Below are 18,919 nucleotides of genomic sequence, written 5' to 3' on the forward strand. Positions count from 1 at the left end.
GCAGAAGGAAAATCGCTTCACACGTTCGCAATGGCGGGCGGAGGTGGGCAAATAAACCAAAACCCCGGTGGTTGAAATAGAACGAACGGAAAAGGGTTATTGGAATGGATCATGCATCATGCAGTCCTGTGGGAGATAGTTATTTGATGGAATTTTTGAGCTATTTTTTCCTTTTTCTTAAGAGATTATTGCTGTTGAAGAGGAATGGGATTTCGTGCCAAGTTTTTCATTCAATACGATTAAAGCTTAACATAACAAAATTTTGACCTCAAAGTATATAAATCATAAGTGCAAAGTCGATTGTTTTTTATTATAACACTAAAATTACTAAACCTTCTCAGTTTAAAATATTAATAAATTCTGATCAAATGATAAAATACATATATAAAAAAGAGCACATAAATAGATCGATGGATAATTTAGTTAAAGAAGGAAAATTGATGAATAAATATATAATAACTAAACAATGATAAGAAAACAAATAGATGAACAAAGACATAAAAAATTACTATAAAATTCATTTCTGTTTCAAAAATATTATTTAACAATCTTATCTCTCCAACGGCTTTTTATCATAAGCATTATTCAAATGTTTAAACAAGAACCCAAAAATACAACAATAAAACATCAGTTTGTGATTGAGCAATACTCTCTCATGCGAGACAAAAGTTAAAGAATGGCATAATTTCCCGCTCCCAGAGTGCGTTTTAACACTGCGCGAATGAACAAAACCATTTAACCTACAGGTTAACTGAATACCTGGTGCTGAAAGCGGTTGGCAGCGCCAAAGATGCAAGCCACTGTAAAGTAATTTGTGCGTTTAGTACGCTGGCTCTTCCTGCCTGAAGGCGACCGGGCGTACAGCCACCGTCTGAAGTCGACGTTTATCAAAAGTGGTCCAGAAATTGTTTCGAAAGCCGTGCAAAACCGTCCGAAAACCCGCAGCAATGCTGAAACCGGAGCAAACGAGACTAGCGAGTTACTTCACATGCATACTACGTCGCACGGTTCAAAGCGACGGAAAACCTGATCCGTCGCGTGCAACCCGATATTTCCACGCCCAACCGGCTGGAAAACTCCACCTGTCACGGATGGTAAACACAATTATAATCCACTCTGGCCCGTCAAGGCCACATGTATTTCGGGCGAGCTAGATTTGGTCGTTTAGAAGTGCTTCCTGCCGGGAAGATCCTGCAGGATCGCTCGCACCGTGTGGATATCGCACGACGGCAGATGTGGTTTCAAGCTGAGCGAATGGGGGCAGTACTTTTACAAAATCAACCAACTTAAGCGAATTATAAATAGATTCATCTTATCCCATTGTTTTTGGGTGTACGTTTCAGCGTAAAACGAATATTCCTTTCGGATGATGGTGCGTGATTTGAAACCCTCCCGTCATACAACAGAAACAAGAGTGTCGGATAATAACGTCAATGTTCTCAAATATATAAAAATCCATTTTCTTTCGCCTATTTTAAAAGCATGAATAGTGGGGAAAAATAACCTTCTATTAGCAGCAATCCTATCAAACACGAAACTTTAAACTTTCCGAAACAAACCACAGAACACGACGCAAAACAGAGCGAAAAAACAAGAAGGAACCATATCAATTTTCTTTCCTTCATACAAGCCAGCAAACTAAATCTTGGCACTCGTCTCATTGCACAAATCTTCCCTTTAGCCAAGGCTAAGCCACCGTAGCACAAAGCTGAGCCGGCCAATTAATATGAGAGGCAAAACTTATCCCTAGCGCTCTCTCTCTGTGTGTGCGCTCGGATGAATAATTTTCACCAAGTGCCATTTATTATTCACCGACCCAAGCTTTCTGCCGGTCATTCTGGCCTGGTGGAGGTTTCGGGATGTTGCATCCGATTTTCCTTCTCCCCTGCACGGAGGGTCTGTTTTAGGCCAGAAGAAAATGAAAAGTTTTTCGCCATCCCTCCGTGTGCTACGCTCACTTAAGCCATCACCAGTGTACCAGGGGTGGTGGTGTTACCTTCGTTAGGGCTGTTCTTTCATAAGTTGGAAAACTATCTAGCAGGGTAGCTGGATACAAAAAATGTTGGAAAGTAAAAATAGAAACGTTGAAGAACGATCATTCAGATGGCCTGAATCTGGTGGGATGGTTTGGTCCAACCAGAGCCCAAAAAAGAAGCAAAAAATGCTCCCTCGTATAAAAACCCGACTAACATTTCAAGCTCAATTGCAAGCTATTCAGGGGCTCTTGTATCACCAATTAAAAATGTACTATACATTATTCAGTTGGGCAGAATAAAAACTTTCTTTCCCTTTGGCCGTGCATTAAGCTGATCGGAATATATGTGCCGGTCTGGAAGTTGGTGTCAGATGTGATGGGTCTCGGTGAGACAGTTGAAGGGAACGTTAACTTCAAAATGCACTTCTTTGAATTAAAAATTTAATAAAAATCACTTCCAAAAGTTGAGTTTCCATTCAGCAATATGTCGGTTCCATATACGCCGGAAGACATATCACTTGACTTCACCCCGCTCAGTACTGCTCTAGTAAATCACCCCCTTCTAATGGTTTTCTTTTTGTGCTATTACATTCCATGTCTTTCGCAGGAGAAGCAGCTAGTCAAATACTCAACAAAGCGGAACCACTATTCATCTCCAGATCGGAAGCATTCAAGTTCGCTGTCGGCGATACGATTACACTACCCTGCGAAGTAGCCTCTCCAGGTAAGCGTCGAATGGATTCCCTTTTCTCAAACACACTCAAACACACACGCACGCACATACAAACAGCCATCCATATCTTCTCAAAGCACACAATCTTCTCGGGACGCCTTCGTCCCGAGAACCCTTTATATCCACTCGTCAGACGCCGCATCCCGACAACAGCAAACAAATGGCTGCAAGGAAGGCATTCATTTCTCAGATTATTTTTTATACCGCACCGGTCCGGTATCCCCCCGGGGGAGCCATAACAATGTGGAAATTATCCACAGGAGTCCTGCTGGTGGTTCTTGGCGCGTTCCCGCACTAGCCCGGTGCATGCTGGTCGGCGAGTGACCGAAACAAGCGATCAACCCAGAACGGCTTATTGGAGGCGTTCAACTGGGGGTTTGGGACCGCCTACCTATCGCCCGTAACCGCCTAATTTGTACCCAAACTCCTTCGGCACGCTGTGCAGCGGCCGGCACGTGGAGTTTTATTTCAACCATTCCGTGGTCAAGCAAGCGTACGGACATGGGCCTTCGGGGGGTTGAGCCAAATAAAACACAAATTGATTTATCCTCGTTCTTTTTTCTCTCTCTCTCATACACACACAACCAAACACGCTCGTTTGGAACCGGGTGCGCATATGGGCACCGTGGTTTGTGGACGAACATCCCTAGGGGAATGAGCAAACAGAATCCTTTTTTTTACCTTTTGCATTACAGGCTACGCCTAGCAAAAGGTGCACCAAATCCGGACACAAAAAGAAAATCGTAATCTCAAAACATGATCAAACTAAAAAATTACTACAATGCCGAGATGGGACAGGATCCGTACCAGGGTTTTATTATATTATGAAGCATATTTTTCTTTCGTTCCTTTGCACCCCATTGTAAAAGGGATTTTGGAGTGAAAAAATGGCCCAAACTTTATTTGTGCGGAAAGAAACAAAGTGCTGCTTAGCAGGAGGTATGCTTTGATCCTATTCTTTCAGGTTGGAATGTTTCCGATTTTTAAAGTAGAATTTAATCTATATTTCGTTATTGGTTCATTCGGGCTTTTAATAAACTATTTTTGATTTAAAAAAAATACGACTTTAACCACCTCAGCTTTGGACGGGTACGATTCTTTGAACGAACACATTTCAGCGGAAGGCACTTTACGTTTCTAACGAACATTCATCCCGTGCTGCCTTTAAAACGCAAACTGTAAACGCTGCCAAATATTCGTACCAATCGCACATAAATTATAAACCCTGGCTGTCAATAAAACAAACAATCGCCGAGCAATAAATCAATCGATTTTGGCATTGTCGTCCCTGGCCCGGACCGGGTGCATTGTTTGAAGCATTAAAACTTTAAGCAAAAGCGTACACTTCCCGAAAGAAATATGCCATTGAACTGTTTATGGTTGCAGTTAAATGGAAAATAAATTACAACCCTGGTCCACCGCACACAGCTCGCCACGTTGAACCCTCGCCCCGCCCATTCTGAGGATGTCTTACCCATTTGACTCAAGACATGGCACACCGTGAGAATTTTGCGTCGGAAAAACCTCAGCATTTGACAAATCCGCACCACAACCGGGACCGATCAATATTTAATGTCATCGTTATGGATGGCAAATTTACAACGGCGGTGGAATTCAAAACCACGGCACAAACCTTCCCACCACCTTCGAACCAATGCTGCTCCCACCGGACGCTCATGCAGCCCGTTTGTTTGTTCCCTCGGTTTGGAACGGATTGGCGTGTGGCCACACGAGAAAAGTGGTCGAGGGTGAAATTTGTCATATTTTTGAATTCATAGCTGTCGTTGGCTTCAACACAGCGCGAAGGGAGTTTGCTGCAACATTGATGAGGTGGAGCAACTTGTTTTTCCGTTTGCTGGGTACGGGCAGAAAATTCCGTCCCTTTCCTGCCACACCCCGCCCAACCAAAACTCTCGCCGGCACGGTGGAAAATGGATCGGTAAAATTATTCATTGACCAGGAGCAACCAAAGCGACGTGCCAACAGAAATCGATCGGTTTTCCATTTTGCGGTGTCTGAAGGCAATAAATTTCCCTGGGTCGCGCTAATATGCAACAATACACACCATGCCCATGGTCTGGCCATTGACCATGCTTGACCGTTGTGCCAAAGCAAGCCAAACAGAAGGCAAAGAACACGCAAAAATCGAACTGGGGTGCTAGAGAGGGGGGTTTTCCATAAAAAAAAACCTAACCACCACCGATGCATGTAACGACAAACAGGGAGCGGAAGTGAAAATTTGTTTGCGGTCAGGCATAACAAAATAGCGACCGGTACAAACGCTGACCTCGGTGGGACACGGCGAAACATGGCTCTAAAACATTCCCCCGATCAATAAGTGAGGTTGTGGAGTTTTTACGCGAACCAATATGTTGCCATGCCAGCAAACATATTGATTCTTGCCGGAGATGGAAAATATCGCAACCTTATCGGTTTACCACAAACGGTGACAGTTTGGGATATGAAAAATAAAGTTGTCTCATTCGTGTATGTACGTGACAACGTTCCTGTCATCATTAACATAGCTATCTCGTTTCAAATAACAATATGCAACTGTTGAGAATGTTTTACATTGTGTGGAAATTGCAATGCTACATTGTAACCCAGGCTAACCTGGCTAAGGCACGAACGCATCTATTATTATCGTTTGCGTCGAGACTCGTACCAGCCATATAATAATATTAATTTGCACTGGTTATTTGGCTTGATAGCGGAGAACCGTTCGCAGCATATTAGTCGAGAATAAATCAGTGCTACAGGTGATATACGACATCGGATCTCTTTCCCAGTCCCGAACTAACTTCAGGCTCACACACTCACTAGGATGCCTCTGCATGCCTATCCAGAAACTACGCCACTCATAGTACCTAGGAAGAGAACATGCTCCACTACCGTCACACATATATATATCATCGAATGCCAAAGGTCAGCCGGACAGTTCTAGACTGTGCCCATCGTGCCCAGAGTACCCAGTAATCAGCGGCCATTCATCAAATCCTTGTATCGGCAAACAAGGCCAGCTCGACACAGGAAAGATACACATCCGATTGCATACCCAGCGGCAAACCATCGTACAACGCTCTGTCCAAACTCACCTAGTCGCCCGACCCTGTCCACATGATTTAGCGATACCCTGAACATGCCGGTGTGCTTGATCCTGACCTATTGCTAACGACATTAATCGATTTGCTTTGACAGTTGGATAGTACAGCGCAAAGCACACCGAGAGTGCAATAGCTTCCGAGGTCGATTGACGGTCAGACAGTGGGGTGTCCAGACAACGACTTCGGACACGGACACACTGTGGCCGAGTTTATTTTGATTGCAAATTCAATCAATATCCTTCGAGCGAAACCACCGGTCAGATGGACACTTTAGATGGTGGGAGATTGGTAAAGGTGCAACACCGAACACTAATGCACACCGAACGGTGTCAAAGGCAAAGTACGATCCCGTTTTACAGTGCTTCTTCGGCTACGTTATGGGTGATAATGAGAGGTGTTGGTGTCCAAATTGAACCCCTTAGAAGAGCAATCGGTTGAAATAATATAACACACATAAACAATCAGCAGAAAGGCGTAATCTACAACGGGAAAACAATTGTAACACATTGTTTAACATTAGACGAAATAAGAACCTTTAGTTTTCGATTGGAAAAAAAACAACCTATTTCAAAAACAGAGCATCATCTCCCTCGTCTGGTAACTCATCGTATGACAAGGATCGATCGCACTGTCACATCAAGCTGTCAGGTTGCTTATTGGTTCAAAGACCCACAACCCAATCGTTCCCTTGTTCATTCCAATTTAATAATCCTTTTTTAATAATCCCACGCTCTTTGTTTCTCCTGGAGACGTGCCACTATCCTTGGAAGATTCCATGTTTTCCCATGTTCCAACACGACCACTGTCCTGATGTTCTGTTCATAACTCAAAAGGACACTGTCCGAACCACCGTTTTGCGCGGAACGGACTGTGCACTCGTTTGGTAGACGAATCGGAATGACCTTTTTATCGATTCTGGCCTGCCGTTTGCGAGACCGAGATCCATTGGTTCGACCGGCCGGACCGGCTGGACCGGACCCGTTCGTGGTACAATTATTTATGACAATCAATCAACGACAGGCACAGAAACCGCACCGTCAATAACGCCGATGACGCCGATGAGCTACTTGCGGACGAGCCGGGGGTGGAATTGTTGGTACACGTCGCTTTGAAATTTTATCGATTCTGGCAACACGGCAACCCGATGGTACACGGCGACTTACAGCGAGCAGTGGCCCAATGTGGTCGTTACGTACGTATGAAATCGGGTACCATTCCCATGCACTCAGTAGCCCAGGAGACTCAATTTGAATTGTGTCAAAAACAGATCCCTTATTGGATGTTGTACTCCGCCAGGGTTGCATCACCTTCAACCGACCCCGTATGACATGGCGATGTTGTACTCTTGAAAACGAGCACTGTCCTACATCTCTCGGCACGAGTAGCACCGGTACCGTGATACCGTACCGTAGCGCAGAACATCACAATTTCTTCACATTCAGGTGCTTTCCCAGGGTTTCTACCGTTCGCAGCTCAAACGCATGTCTTCTCAATCAGATTGCGTTGTACAGCGCTATCGAGGGACCGCTTACCACTGACACGTCAGTTTGAGCCCAGATCAACAACATCATGGCCGGTTCCCAAGCGTGCCGAGGAAACGAAAAATGGAAGCTACAAAACACGAATGACCTCGCATTACTCGGCTGGATACTTTCTTACGCGCACACACGGCAGAGCCATCGCAGCACGGTAAGCGAATGTAGGGCTCTAGCCGGAAAATGATAGCCAACCCATTTGGGGACGAAGTCAGCCGGTCGGTTCAAAGCGACACCACTGATGCTGACAAGTTTGGTGAATTGTGAAAGAACCGCAAAAATGACGGACGTGTACAGCGAGATATAAAGGCACTCTGTCTTTCCGTTCTCATAAAGACATGGATGAAAACAGCACGGCGTTCATCCGAGCGTGCATTTGTTTCCAAACCGGCAACTCACTCCCAATTTCGTTTGATGCATGATGTGTGTACCGCGTTCTGTGGCAGATGGTGAGTGCGTACAGATCGATTACTTTCAGCACAACATGTCGACATGTGACGTGTATGAACGGTAGGCAACAAAGGGCTGAACAACAATAATGACTCACCAATGTATGGACAAAAGGGAAGCTTCGCTTTCTGTTATGCGATGTTCGAAGTAAAATGCAGCTAACTTAAAGCTTAAAGAGTTTCGAGTTAGAGAGTTTCGTGTAAGTTTCAATTTTATAATTGAGTGTTGACTACAAACTGTCAAAAAGCAAATTTGACACTACTGTCAATTGCAGTTGACATTGCTGAAATGACTAACGATATACTCGGGTTTAGTAAACAACGCCAACTGACATTAAAGGTGACTCAGTCTGTTCATTTTCCGCACTATTTCCATTAAGCATAACAAAGACACGCTTTAATTACTCGTTAAAGCTTAGTCTTTTCACCGACAGCCGGTCAACCCGTTGAAAATTCATCCATCTTCCACCAGTTAGCGGACCGGTTAGTTCCAACTCATCTAACCGGTTCGATATCGCTTAGCCCAGCTGATAGGCATTTAGTACCCGTTTTCGTTACGCACCCGAAAGCATTTTCCCACTATCAGCTCTTTTGCTTTGCTTTTTATCCACCTCCACAGCGCTACTGTCATAAACCCGACCGTACCCCTTCGATGGAGTACCGAGAAAAAGGTCGTAAAACGGGAGCAATAAAATAAAATTTGTCTCAACTGAATAAACATTTAGATTATCGCGCGAATTGCTGGCCGAGTTAGCGGGTGATTGGTATGGCGCAGCGTGATTTGCCGATGGGATAGGCCTCGCGGCCATGAACACCATCCACAGCTGGCCACCACGGCTGTTACTATTGACAGTTAACAGTGACCGAAGCGGTGCGGGCCACGTTAGCATCGGTGAGTGAGAATGACACCGTAAGAGGGGAGAGAGGGGGGGTGCGGACTCGACTAAATTACCTATTCAAAAACATCGTCAGCTGGTAGAACACTCTCCGCTACGACAATAATGGTCATCATCGAACGCCCCAACGCCACCGTTTCGCTGCCTCTGTGTCGTTTAACAGCTTTCTGCATCGGTGTCCTAGATTCGCGGGAGCAATAACATTTCATCGACCATCGGCCAGTAGTGGTCCGTTGTTTTGGGGGTTCAACGCTATTTTACCCCGCAGTTGCTTCAGGACATCCATTTAACGACCGGGTGGACGCGCAGAGTGGTGAAGAAGCAGTGGATGCCCTGCACCAAGACGTAGACACTTGGGTTTTTGGGATCAATTTTGCATGTAATTTTATAGCGAAAGACTTCATTAATTTTAATTAGGTTCGTTTTTCGCGTCAAGGGATTTACGGCTTTCGCGGGAACCCGGTAGTGAGCTAACTTTCTTTTTTCGCCATTGCGCAATGACACCCTAATGGGCAGGGTAGAACCACTGTTCGAATGTTTAGTGTAACACCACGGCACGTCAATGTCCTTGAAACAGTTCGGTCCGCTTCTAATATCTATGCTTCCTCTCGTTAATGTTTGATCACTTTCGACTCTGAGGCGGAAATCTGAGCTGTGCGTGAGCTGCTGTTAGCGTTGTTTGGTCGTTGTCGTAGGCAGCAAACAATCATCAAACAGTGAAGGGATAATCACAACACCCAGGAACAGTAATCTACCCAAGGGTTCCTTTCACCCTGTGTATCGCTGTGAAAGGTTCGGGTGCGTGCTATCAGTTTTATTGCTAACAAGAACTCATAAAAACTTACACTTTATTGCCACCCTTCGATAAGGCGACAAGGTGGAATGGGGCAGAGTGATAGCGTTTGTGCGTAGGCCACCCTCGTCCACGTTGCGCGGAGCGGAAGATTTTCGGTTTGTTTGCGTTTGAAAACGTCTAATGTACCATCGTTCACCAAAACTAGAACACGTCCCGAAACGTTTCGACATAAACGAACCACACTAATCAAACTGCTGTACTGATTTCCTTTTTTTATTCTTATCAATTTTATAGGTACGTACGTGCTGGCCTGGAAGCGAGGCATCGCGATCCTGACCGCTGGTTCGGTCAAAGTCACACCGGATCCGCGCGTCCGGCTCGTGAACGGCTACTCGCTACAGATACGCGAAGCAGTACCGCAGGACGCTGGAGACTACATCTGCCAGATCGCCATGATGGATCCGCGCGAAATTACACATCACGTGGAAATTCTTGGTAAGTAGCTATGCGATATGCACCGAAGATGACGGTGGATTTGCAGTTCGCTGTAACACTTTGACCCCAAAGATGAAATGATTTTCCCCGAAACGAGCAAATGAAGCGATCAACAATACATCAATTAACTCCAGTGAACAGAAATGAAGCGAATGATGTGGTCTATTGCTTCCCTGAAAATTTGAAGAGCATCGACATAACACTATCGTGTTACATTTTGCTGGTATACGCGCCTAATGGTATGCAATTCTCAGTACATTTACAGCAATTAGGTGCAAACAATTCAGAATAAATTACTGCAATTTCAGTAACCTTTTCAAGGTGTAGTATTTAATATAAATATTTCTACTCTACGAAATGAAAATCACCCTTTTTTGTATTCCAATTATGATCGATCAGTATTTGAAAGATCAATTTTAGGAATGCCTTTATCCAACATGCCCGATCGTTTACCAAGGACATGACACATTGGTTTAGCATGTTTCTTTTTCTATATTTCTTAACAATATCAATCGTTTTACCGCGTTGACAGAATGTTTCCTCCTTCCCGAACGTGCCTTGAGCGATACGGTATTTTGCTTCCCGTCGACGATTATCAGCCAACTACAACAGCTTTTGCTGCTCGTTGCGCGTGCCGCTGCCCCAGTCACCAATCGAACCAGACGGAAAACTTCCCGTCTTTTGTGAGTTGTTTGAACAAATCGCCGATAAGCTCTTCCGATCATCTCACAAGACATCATCTTGCTACCACCTCCCGTACTCCCAACCAGTGTTGCCCATTATCGTGTGCTTTCTTCGTGTCAGCAACACTTGTACGCCTGAGAACGCCGGCAAAACTTTGCCCAAACAACCCAACATGGCGCAGGCCGTGATGAATCATCGATCGTTTTCGTACCCGATGGCAAAAATGTTCCCATTTTCCAATCCGTGATGCCCCCCACTCGTTCTGCTCCGTTGTTACTGTTTCATTTTCAAACCTCCCCTCGGCTCATTCCCGGAGTGGTCCGATGTGGTGGAAATCTTTTTGCGAAAGGAAACTCGCTGTCTCGCATGCTGATTTATGGCGGGTTTTTCCTGTTCACCGGGCATCGCAGATTTTCTCCTCGTGTGCGCATCCTTATCTAGCGCTGGGATAGTGTGGTACGGGCAGTAGCGCCAAAGCGTATTCGGGTTGGCTTTTCTTGTCCCATCGCTGCCTTGTCCTGCGCGGGCTGCAACAGCATCACGGAACCAATGTATAGCTTTGTGGAGTGAAAAGGCAGCAAAATTTTCAACAAAGAGAAAAATCGAGTGTAACAGAGAATGAAAACAAAAAAAAAAAACACACACACACACACTGTCAGGATCAGAAAAATCCGGAGACAACCTTTCAACTTTCACCGCACGTACCGTAACAATCGTAGGTTATTAAATCTTTTTGAGTGATTTCATTTGGCAAAGTGAACGCTTAGAAGGTGTCACGTGGTAGAATAACTCGGGCCGGTCCCTCAGGGCGTTTAACCGGGGAAAGCGTACGAGGAATGGCGCAGGGATGTTACAATGAAAAAACTTTTACCCCCAACTTGGAACACGACAGGGGGTTGCCCGGAGCGGAACCATCCTGTGTCAGGATTTATTGGCCGAGGTTCCGTTTCGTTCGATACGGTGCGATGCGAATAAAGGGAAACTTACAATCTCCTGCAAACAGTTGGTGGAATCGAAACCGTTAAAATATCGTCGATAAACTTCATAACGGGCGAAAGAGCCCGTTTGTGAGCCCCTGCAAACGAGTAAACAAACCCTACCGAAAAGGATTCATTGTAAAATACTTTAACAACTTTTAAAAAAATATTTGGCAATGTTGCTAATTATTAATTTTTACGAGTGACGAACTTCTTCCAAAATTTATGATTGATTACGATATTGATTATGGTATAGATGCAATATATTTATAATTTACCCTATGTAATAGTGATTATCTATCGAAAATAGGTTATTTTTTAATATATTTGCTGGCATTTTTTATCATATTTGTTTAGAGTTGTACCAATTTATATCAAACCTTAATGTTATACTGTACTTACAAGAGATTGATTGTTTATTTTAATGTCTCAGTTTCAATATTCTTCCTATTCTCTATGAATTGTAAAAAACTAAAAATCATATTGCATGGTGATTGTTTTAAACCCAAACTTTTATTTTTATTCGCAATACTCATATTTTACCCCATTGGAAATTTTCCATTGAAGTCAATAGAAGAAATTCCCATGAAACGACCAGTATAGAAGCAATGTCGAGAATTCGAAGGCTTAATTGGAATCATTTCCAATGGATTCTACCTTTATTGATGGCATAGTAACGAACGGTATGCAAAATGGCCGCATTCATTCAGTCCATCATAAACCGGAAACTTTTCCCCGATGGTCGATACATGCAGCTTAAGCTTTCCAGCGCCATTCAGATGTGGATCGTTATTTTGTGCACAATTAACAACCATTTCAGCGTAGTGATTACCGGCATCGCTTGGCAACGAGTTTTAACGTACTAGATCACGAATTTTTGTAGGTGAAGCTTGTTTTATCTTAACCTTCTATTGAAATAGATAACTTTGCTTGTTGAAGAAGATATATTACGTATGTTAAGCAACATGCAATTGATTCACGCAGTAAAGGAATGTTGCGTTCGTTCCATAAAACTCTTCAGTTAGCGATAGACCGGAAAACCCCTAGCAACGTGCACCGGATCATTTCACCTGATTAGGCATGCCGTAACGAAGTCAAAGCTCGTTTCATACAGATCGCTAAAGAGTTAAATCAAAGCATTGCTGTTAAGCTGGCTGGCATGCAGTCGTATGCGGGCATCATCATTATTTGAGTGCAGTAAAGCTAGCGAGTCTACGATGATATAACTCTGTCCGCGCTATGACAGGTATTGATTTGCATCCGATCAGACTCGGTTGAAATATTCCCTTTTGAGCTCGCCATTGACATGAAATGGAGCTTCTGTTAATGAGCGATCAGTTCAAAACGTTCATCGCTTGTTTGTGGGAAAACTTTCCACCTATGACTGAACCTATGACTGGTGGCTTTACTGTTCAATCGAATGAAGGCGAACCGTTCAGCCCCATTTAACTTTAATTAACCTAATAGCGGGGTCGAATTAGAGAGTTTCTATGCTTTCTAAGGTTGCTTCAAGATAAAATATTGCTTCAACATGTCGTAATAATAGTTGCACTGCTTATTCTCGATATTACGTGCCGTAACAATGTAACCTACCAAACCCACCGACTGGTCACAACAAAATTGACCCCATTATTTCTTATTCGTGTGGCAAATCTCTCCTTCGATCACCCACAATACGGTTTCACTTATTGCCAAATCGAAACAAATTGTAAATACCAACCCCACGATCAACAGTTCGTGTAGGAAATGGAAAAAGCACGGAAAGAACGGAACGAATTTTTCCTTCCCTGAACTCCACCAAAAATGCGAGCGATGATTTTTCCCACCCTTCGACAGTTTGTTGTCACATCGTTTTTTCCCTTTTTTATTTTACTTTATTTTATTTTCGTTTTTCCTCTTTCACCACTCGCCGTCACACGTCATCCCTTGCAGGGGTGAAAAAAAACACTCACTTCCTTTCCTGACACATTCTGACCGCAGTTGCACCCCACCCGGTTGGGTGCCATTTTCCCGCAATGCGCTACCATTTCGCTTCGCTTCATACGTGGCAAGTGCTGCCCTGTTTGTGGCCCAGAGGAAACGGAAGTCAGCAGGAAAATGAACTTCCACATGAGAGTAGATTTCCGTCCTACCCTGTAGTGAGGTTGGGCAACACGGCATGGGAACTCACGTACTCGGTGCGGGAGAAAAAGTTTCACTACGGAAAGGATAGATGGGGAAGGTTTTAAGTACTTTCGGAAAAAGAGGACCAATACTCATACTGGTGGCTTATATCATCTGCAGAAGTTCGCCCCTATCGGCACTACAGACCACGTGGTTTTTTATTTCTCTCTCTCTCTCTCTCTCTTTCTCGTTGTGAAGTTCAATTGGTTTCCACTGTCTTACAGGAGCGAAAGAGAAACAAACCCACCCACGTCAGTCGTGTTCGGGGCGCCGTGGGAAATTCTTTTACGGGGCAGCTTCCAAACACCGGAGTCAACCGGAATGACTTATGCCATTGCGCCGGGAGCATGAGTTTGGGAATGGTGGGCTAGTGACACGTTGGCTGAAACCGGAAAACGAGAGACATTCAGCGCTTTCAGCTGCCGAGCGTGCCCCGTAAAGCATGGCAAACGCGGGCACGGCTGCCGCCTAAGGTCCACCCGGCTGGATGAGGGCGGTAACCCGCACGCCGGCAACAAAACACGGCCAAGCTTTATGCGTTTTGCACAACTTCAGCTGAAAGTCCCTTGGCTTCGGCTTTTTTTTTACACCAACGTGACAACATTTCCTTTGGGAGTTACCGAACGCGCTTTGCCGAGCTTTGAAAGTGTGTCCTTACTATTGCTTCGTCCTGCTTTTTTCTGGTTCCTCACGCACGCTCACATACTTACAGACGTGGCGGAAGCCACACACTTGGAGCATGGTTGGGTTGATGCCGGAAATAATAAACTTTTCAGGACACAAGTGCCACACAATGCGACTGTGTTTGCGTGTGAATGTGTGTGTGTGTACTGTGCTGTGCGATAACGATTCCGAACTTTGAGTCGACCGTGAAATGCGTCACCTAGCAGCACCCTATCGCACCGACGATCGCTCGAGGATAGTTGCAAATGGATAAAAGTGGAATTTATTTCCGCCCAGAACAATCCGACTACGTGACGTGTCGCATGCGTCGCTTCTGGGAAGGAACAGTAAATGCGAAACCTCCCACTCGCTTTCTCGTGTGTATTTCGCCGAAACAGTTCATTGCGAGGCACATAATTGTGCCATCAGGGACGTCACTGCCATCAACATCGGTACAACCTCGGTGAGGTTAAGCAAAATCTGATAAAAGTAATTAGTAGAAAATTCTTTGGGCGGTTTACTGTCATGTCCGAGATTATGCTTAAATGACAGTAAGTTGTGGGAGCCGGTAGCATTATACAGTACTTTTCAAAGCAGCAAAGAATAATCGCAACATTGCTATTTTTTATATGCAATGCAGAATAAAACGGGAAAGTTCAAAGGAGAAGGACAAAAACATACAATTCTTTTCTTTCAACGGTACGGCATTGTGTTAAGCAATACAAAAAAATATAAATAAAAATCATAAAACTATGAAGTTTGGCAATATTTAATTATTATTTAATCAGTAAACATGATATCCAAAAACTGATAAAAAAGAGATCCAGATTGAGTTTCTAAACACCTTGGTTCTCCCATTTAATTTAAAGACCTTAGTTTACAAGGATTTAGCCATAATTATTAATCATCTTAAATAAGTGTTTGATAATAATTACTAACTTTCTTGTTATTCTCTATTTAGCAACCTCCTTAGCATTGTGTAAGCTTTTAAAACTCTCTATTTTTGCATCAATTATCGTTGCCTTCAAGAATGAAATCATGGAAAAGCGTGAGATTATAACTAATTGTTTAGTTTAGAACTGGACTTTTCAAGTATAATTATTCGCCATATTGGCTACTTTAAGCCTAGTTACGCAACAACTCACATATAAAGTCTTTAGCATGTCTATACAAGCCACTGTTTTTGTTGTTTTTAACTTCGTTAATTAGAATTATGGTAAATATCTTATCGTTTATATTTCACTATCCAAACATCCAAAAGTCTCAAGAGCTAAGTTAAACATTGTATTGCGCTGTTTTAAGATCCTCCATGGCCTAGTTTTTGTGAACTGAAAGTCTCCAGAAATTTTGGGAAATGAATGTCTTCTGTACAATAAGCGATCTAATTTTTTTTTTTAACTTCAACAAAGACGACCTGCCCGTATTGTTAGTTGTATTGAAATATTTTATAGTAAAAAAAGGAACGGCCAATGGTCACTATCCATTCTTCGGTAAAATATTGCATACGAAATTTGCTTGTATCATGATATTTTATCAAACAGAAGTTTCCCAACAATTCAGTTTTTTACCATTTTATCTAAACTAGCAAACAAGGATTCCTTAATCCGATAAACTCTCCAAAGCAATAAAAAGTCCCAAACCATGGCTTACATTTAAAACAACATTTAAATGCATTTGCATTTTATTCCAATGAAACAGCAAAAAAAAACTAGCAGTAGTAGAACAATAAACTGCTACGACATCTAATCCACACCGAATCGATTTTCATCGAAGCGTTGATAGACAAAAAAAAACCTGTCACACAATCACATTGCTAAATTCGTGTCAAATCAACTCATCTCTGACAGCACATGCCGAATCGTAGGGGGAAACCTCCCTCCCTCCCCCCTACCCCCTTTCGATCTGCGCCGAAAATTCCCACGGCACACCCGGTATTCGGGGGGCCTCGGCAAACGAACATTGCATCTCCGATCGTGGTGGCCCCCGCTTGTCACGCTCGATTGCATCACGTGACAGTTGCATCGTTTTTCCCGCCTTGCCGTCCGGAAGCGTTTTGAAGCGAATGGAAAATCAACCCTACCCCGGTGAACCCTTCACCGATGCTTGCGAACGTTCCGATCCTTTCCGTTATTCATATTTTCATTCCACTTCACGCTTCGCCTACGATCATGCAAAACAAATGTTCTCGGAACAGTCGGAAACAAACGAGGATCGATTGTTTTTTGTTTGCTTTTCGCTTTCCATACCCCCGTCGAAACGGACAGGTGGATAAGGTTGGCTTTGCATGCAGTCCTGCAGCTCTGCTGCTGCTCTCAATGGCAGGAGCGCAAATAATGGTCATTCGCAAGGCCGGAATGGGAATGTGAAAAAAAAACCCCGCAAGTTCATGACAACGAACGATGCACGGAAACACTGTTGGAACAATGGGAAAAATTTAGACTCATTGCGCGCATCCCGCCCCAACGGACCAAAGTGGTACATTCCACCGTGTCTCAGGCCGGAAGCTTTGCAACATCCCTGGCCACCCTTTCCACGCGGAGAAGGGGAGTGGAAACGATGCGCAAAAGAGCAGTGCAATTGTCACTGTCCGCTACAACTCGTTTCGCATTTGTCAGCGAACGCAACTGGGCGGGCTGATCGGCGTCGAGACATCTGGATGAGCTCCCGCTGTACAAGCGCGGCGACAAAAAAAAGAATGAATTAAAAGTTCAAATCCTTTCCACCAGTTTCGCTACTGGCGTCCTGCCACCGGGATTATGCATCCGGATTGCGCCCATCCAACCGGGAAGTTTTGGATACCCCGAAAACATGAAACGTGCCGCCAGCCCGAAAGTCGATGGCTCGAACTCGTATCATTTCTTTCGTGCCACGAAAACGGGGTGCAAAACCTCCCGTACAACAATAGGAACAGGACCAGGCAAAACAAGAAAGCAGACAATCAGCAGCAGGAAAAAAAGATTGTTCGACGAATGTTCCCCTATGGTAGTTCACATGTGACACATCGTTCGTTCCAGTGTTCGCGCTCCGTTGCTTACTTTGCGTTTGCAAAATGGAGTCTCTAAAAAACAGGGGGTGGTGGGAGTTGCATAAAAATATGCATGCTGGTCTTATGCTGTGCACATAAAGCTTTCCAGCTCAGTTTTTTTTTTTTCATTTTCGTAGCATTTCCTTTGCGCCACGCTGAACAGACAGTGGCTGGAAGAGCATATAAAAATTTACATTTTGATAAACTAATTGGGGCTATAACTGTTCGCTTCATGGGAATGCAAATGTTTGCTTAAAACTGGTACCGTGTGCTGTACCGAGTCGCTGCATCCAAACTGCACGTTCAGCAGCTGCGTTTCGAGCGTCCTCCCGGTGGAAAAGTTGAAAAGAATTAGTAATCCCGAAGTGAAACCGATGGCAAACATTTGCCCTCCATTCACCCACACGCCACGGGCCACGGTGGATCAGTATCCCTAACGATAATGGAGATTAAATTTGCTCACATTCATTGTCGATTGTGATCGGATGAAGAACCCGCACGAAACATATGCTTGTGATGTGCTTTTATTGCGATCAAGTGATGGAAGACACGGAACAGCAAAACAAAACAGTAAAACTCATGACCACATTTTTCGGGCAGGGGGGGAGACGCAAACAAGTACGTGGGGCGAATCAATTTCATCGTAAATTGTGTACCACAAAACCGGTTGTTTGCAATAGAGAGTTGTAAAAGATTAATGTGAGGTCATATTTTTCCACCTTGTTCGAACCAGTACATGAGTACATCGGTTGTTGCAAAACAATCTCGCCTACGAGCTCGTTGTTTCTACCACTTGTTGGGTTACACCGGGCACACCAATCGATCCATTACAACCCCTGGCAGGAAGCTGGCTGGATCGAGTTTTATTGACCCACATTAGGGACACCCAATCAGCCAATAAAGCCTCACCATCACACACCGGTTCCGTTTATGGATGCCATTCTAATCAATAATAAACAAGGCATACCTTTCCCCGGGAACCTGTGTAGCCTGTGCTACCGGGAAGGACTCTTAATTTTCCAATAAAATACTTCCCGCCTCACACACCCAACACCCCAACGGCACGATGCGGAGTCATACGGCAAACGCGAAAGAAATTGTGCAGAGTAATGAAACGAATCGAAGCATATAAGAAAAGTTCCACCCCAACTGGTGGTTTGCTTGATTTCAGTTTCCGGTGCAGAAAGAAATCTCAACCTACCAGGTAGCGGCCATATGAAAAGAAAAACCTGTCCCGAGAGCGAGAAGGTTTTTGCTGGCAATGTTTATGTTCTGCATGCCCTCTTTTACGTTTTGCTCTCCGTTGCCGTTCAATCTTCAAACCGAGCTGGGCGAACGAGCGCCATAGCAAATCGGAACGCGCGCGCAGGACTCACATAAATACACCCTACCTGTCGGACAGCCGTTGGAGCAAGCAAAGAAAT

General features: G+C 44.2%; 1 protein-coding gene across 1 annotated transcript in view; it reads left to right on the top strand.

Moving 5' to 3' along the window:
• The window catches only part of LOC128719092 (hemicentin-1-like), a 56,173-nt gene that overhangs the window by 22,192 nt on the left and 15,062 nt on the right, over positions 1-18,919 (top strand). Inside the window, exons 2-3 of the mRNA XM_053812713.1 lie at positions 2,583-2,699; positions 9,783-9,983. Coding sequence (XP_053668688.1) covers positions 2,583-2,699; positions 9,783-9,983 — 318 coding nt within the window. The remainder of the gene's footprint in view (positions 1-2,582; positions 2,700-9,782; positions 9,984-18,919) is intronic.

This window comes from Anopheles marshallii, chromosome 2 (genome assembly GCF_943734725.1).
Source record: "Anopheles marshallii chromosome 2, idAnoMarsDA_429_01, whole genome shotgun sequence".
Taxonomy (NCBI): domain Eukaryota; kingdom Metazoa; phylum Arthropoda; class Insecta; order Diptera; family Culicidae; genus Anopheles; species Anopheles marshallii.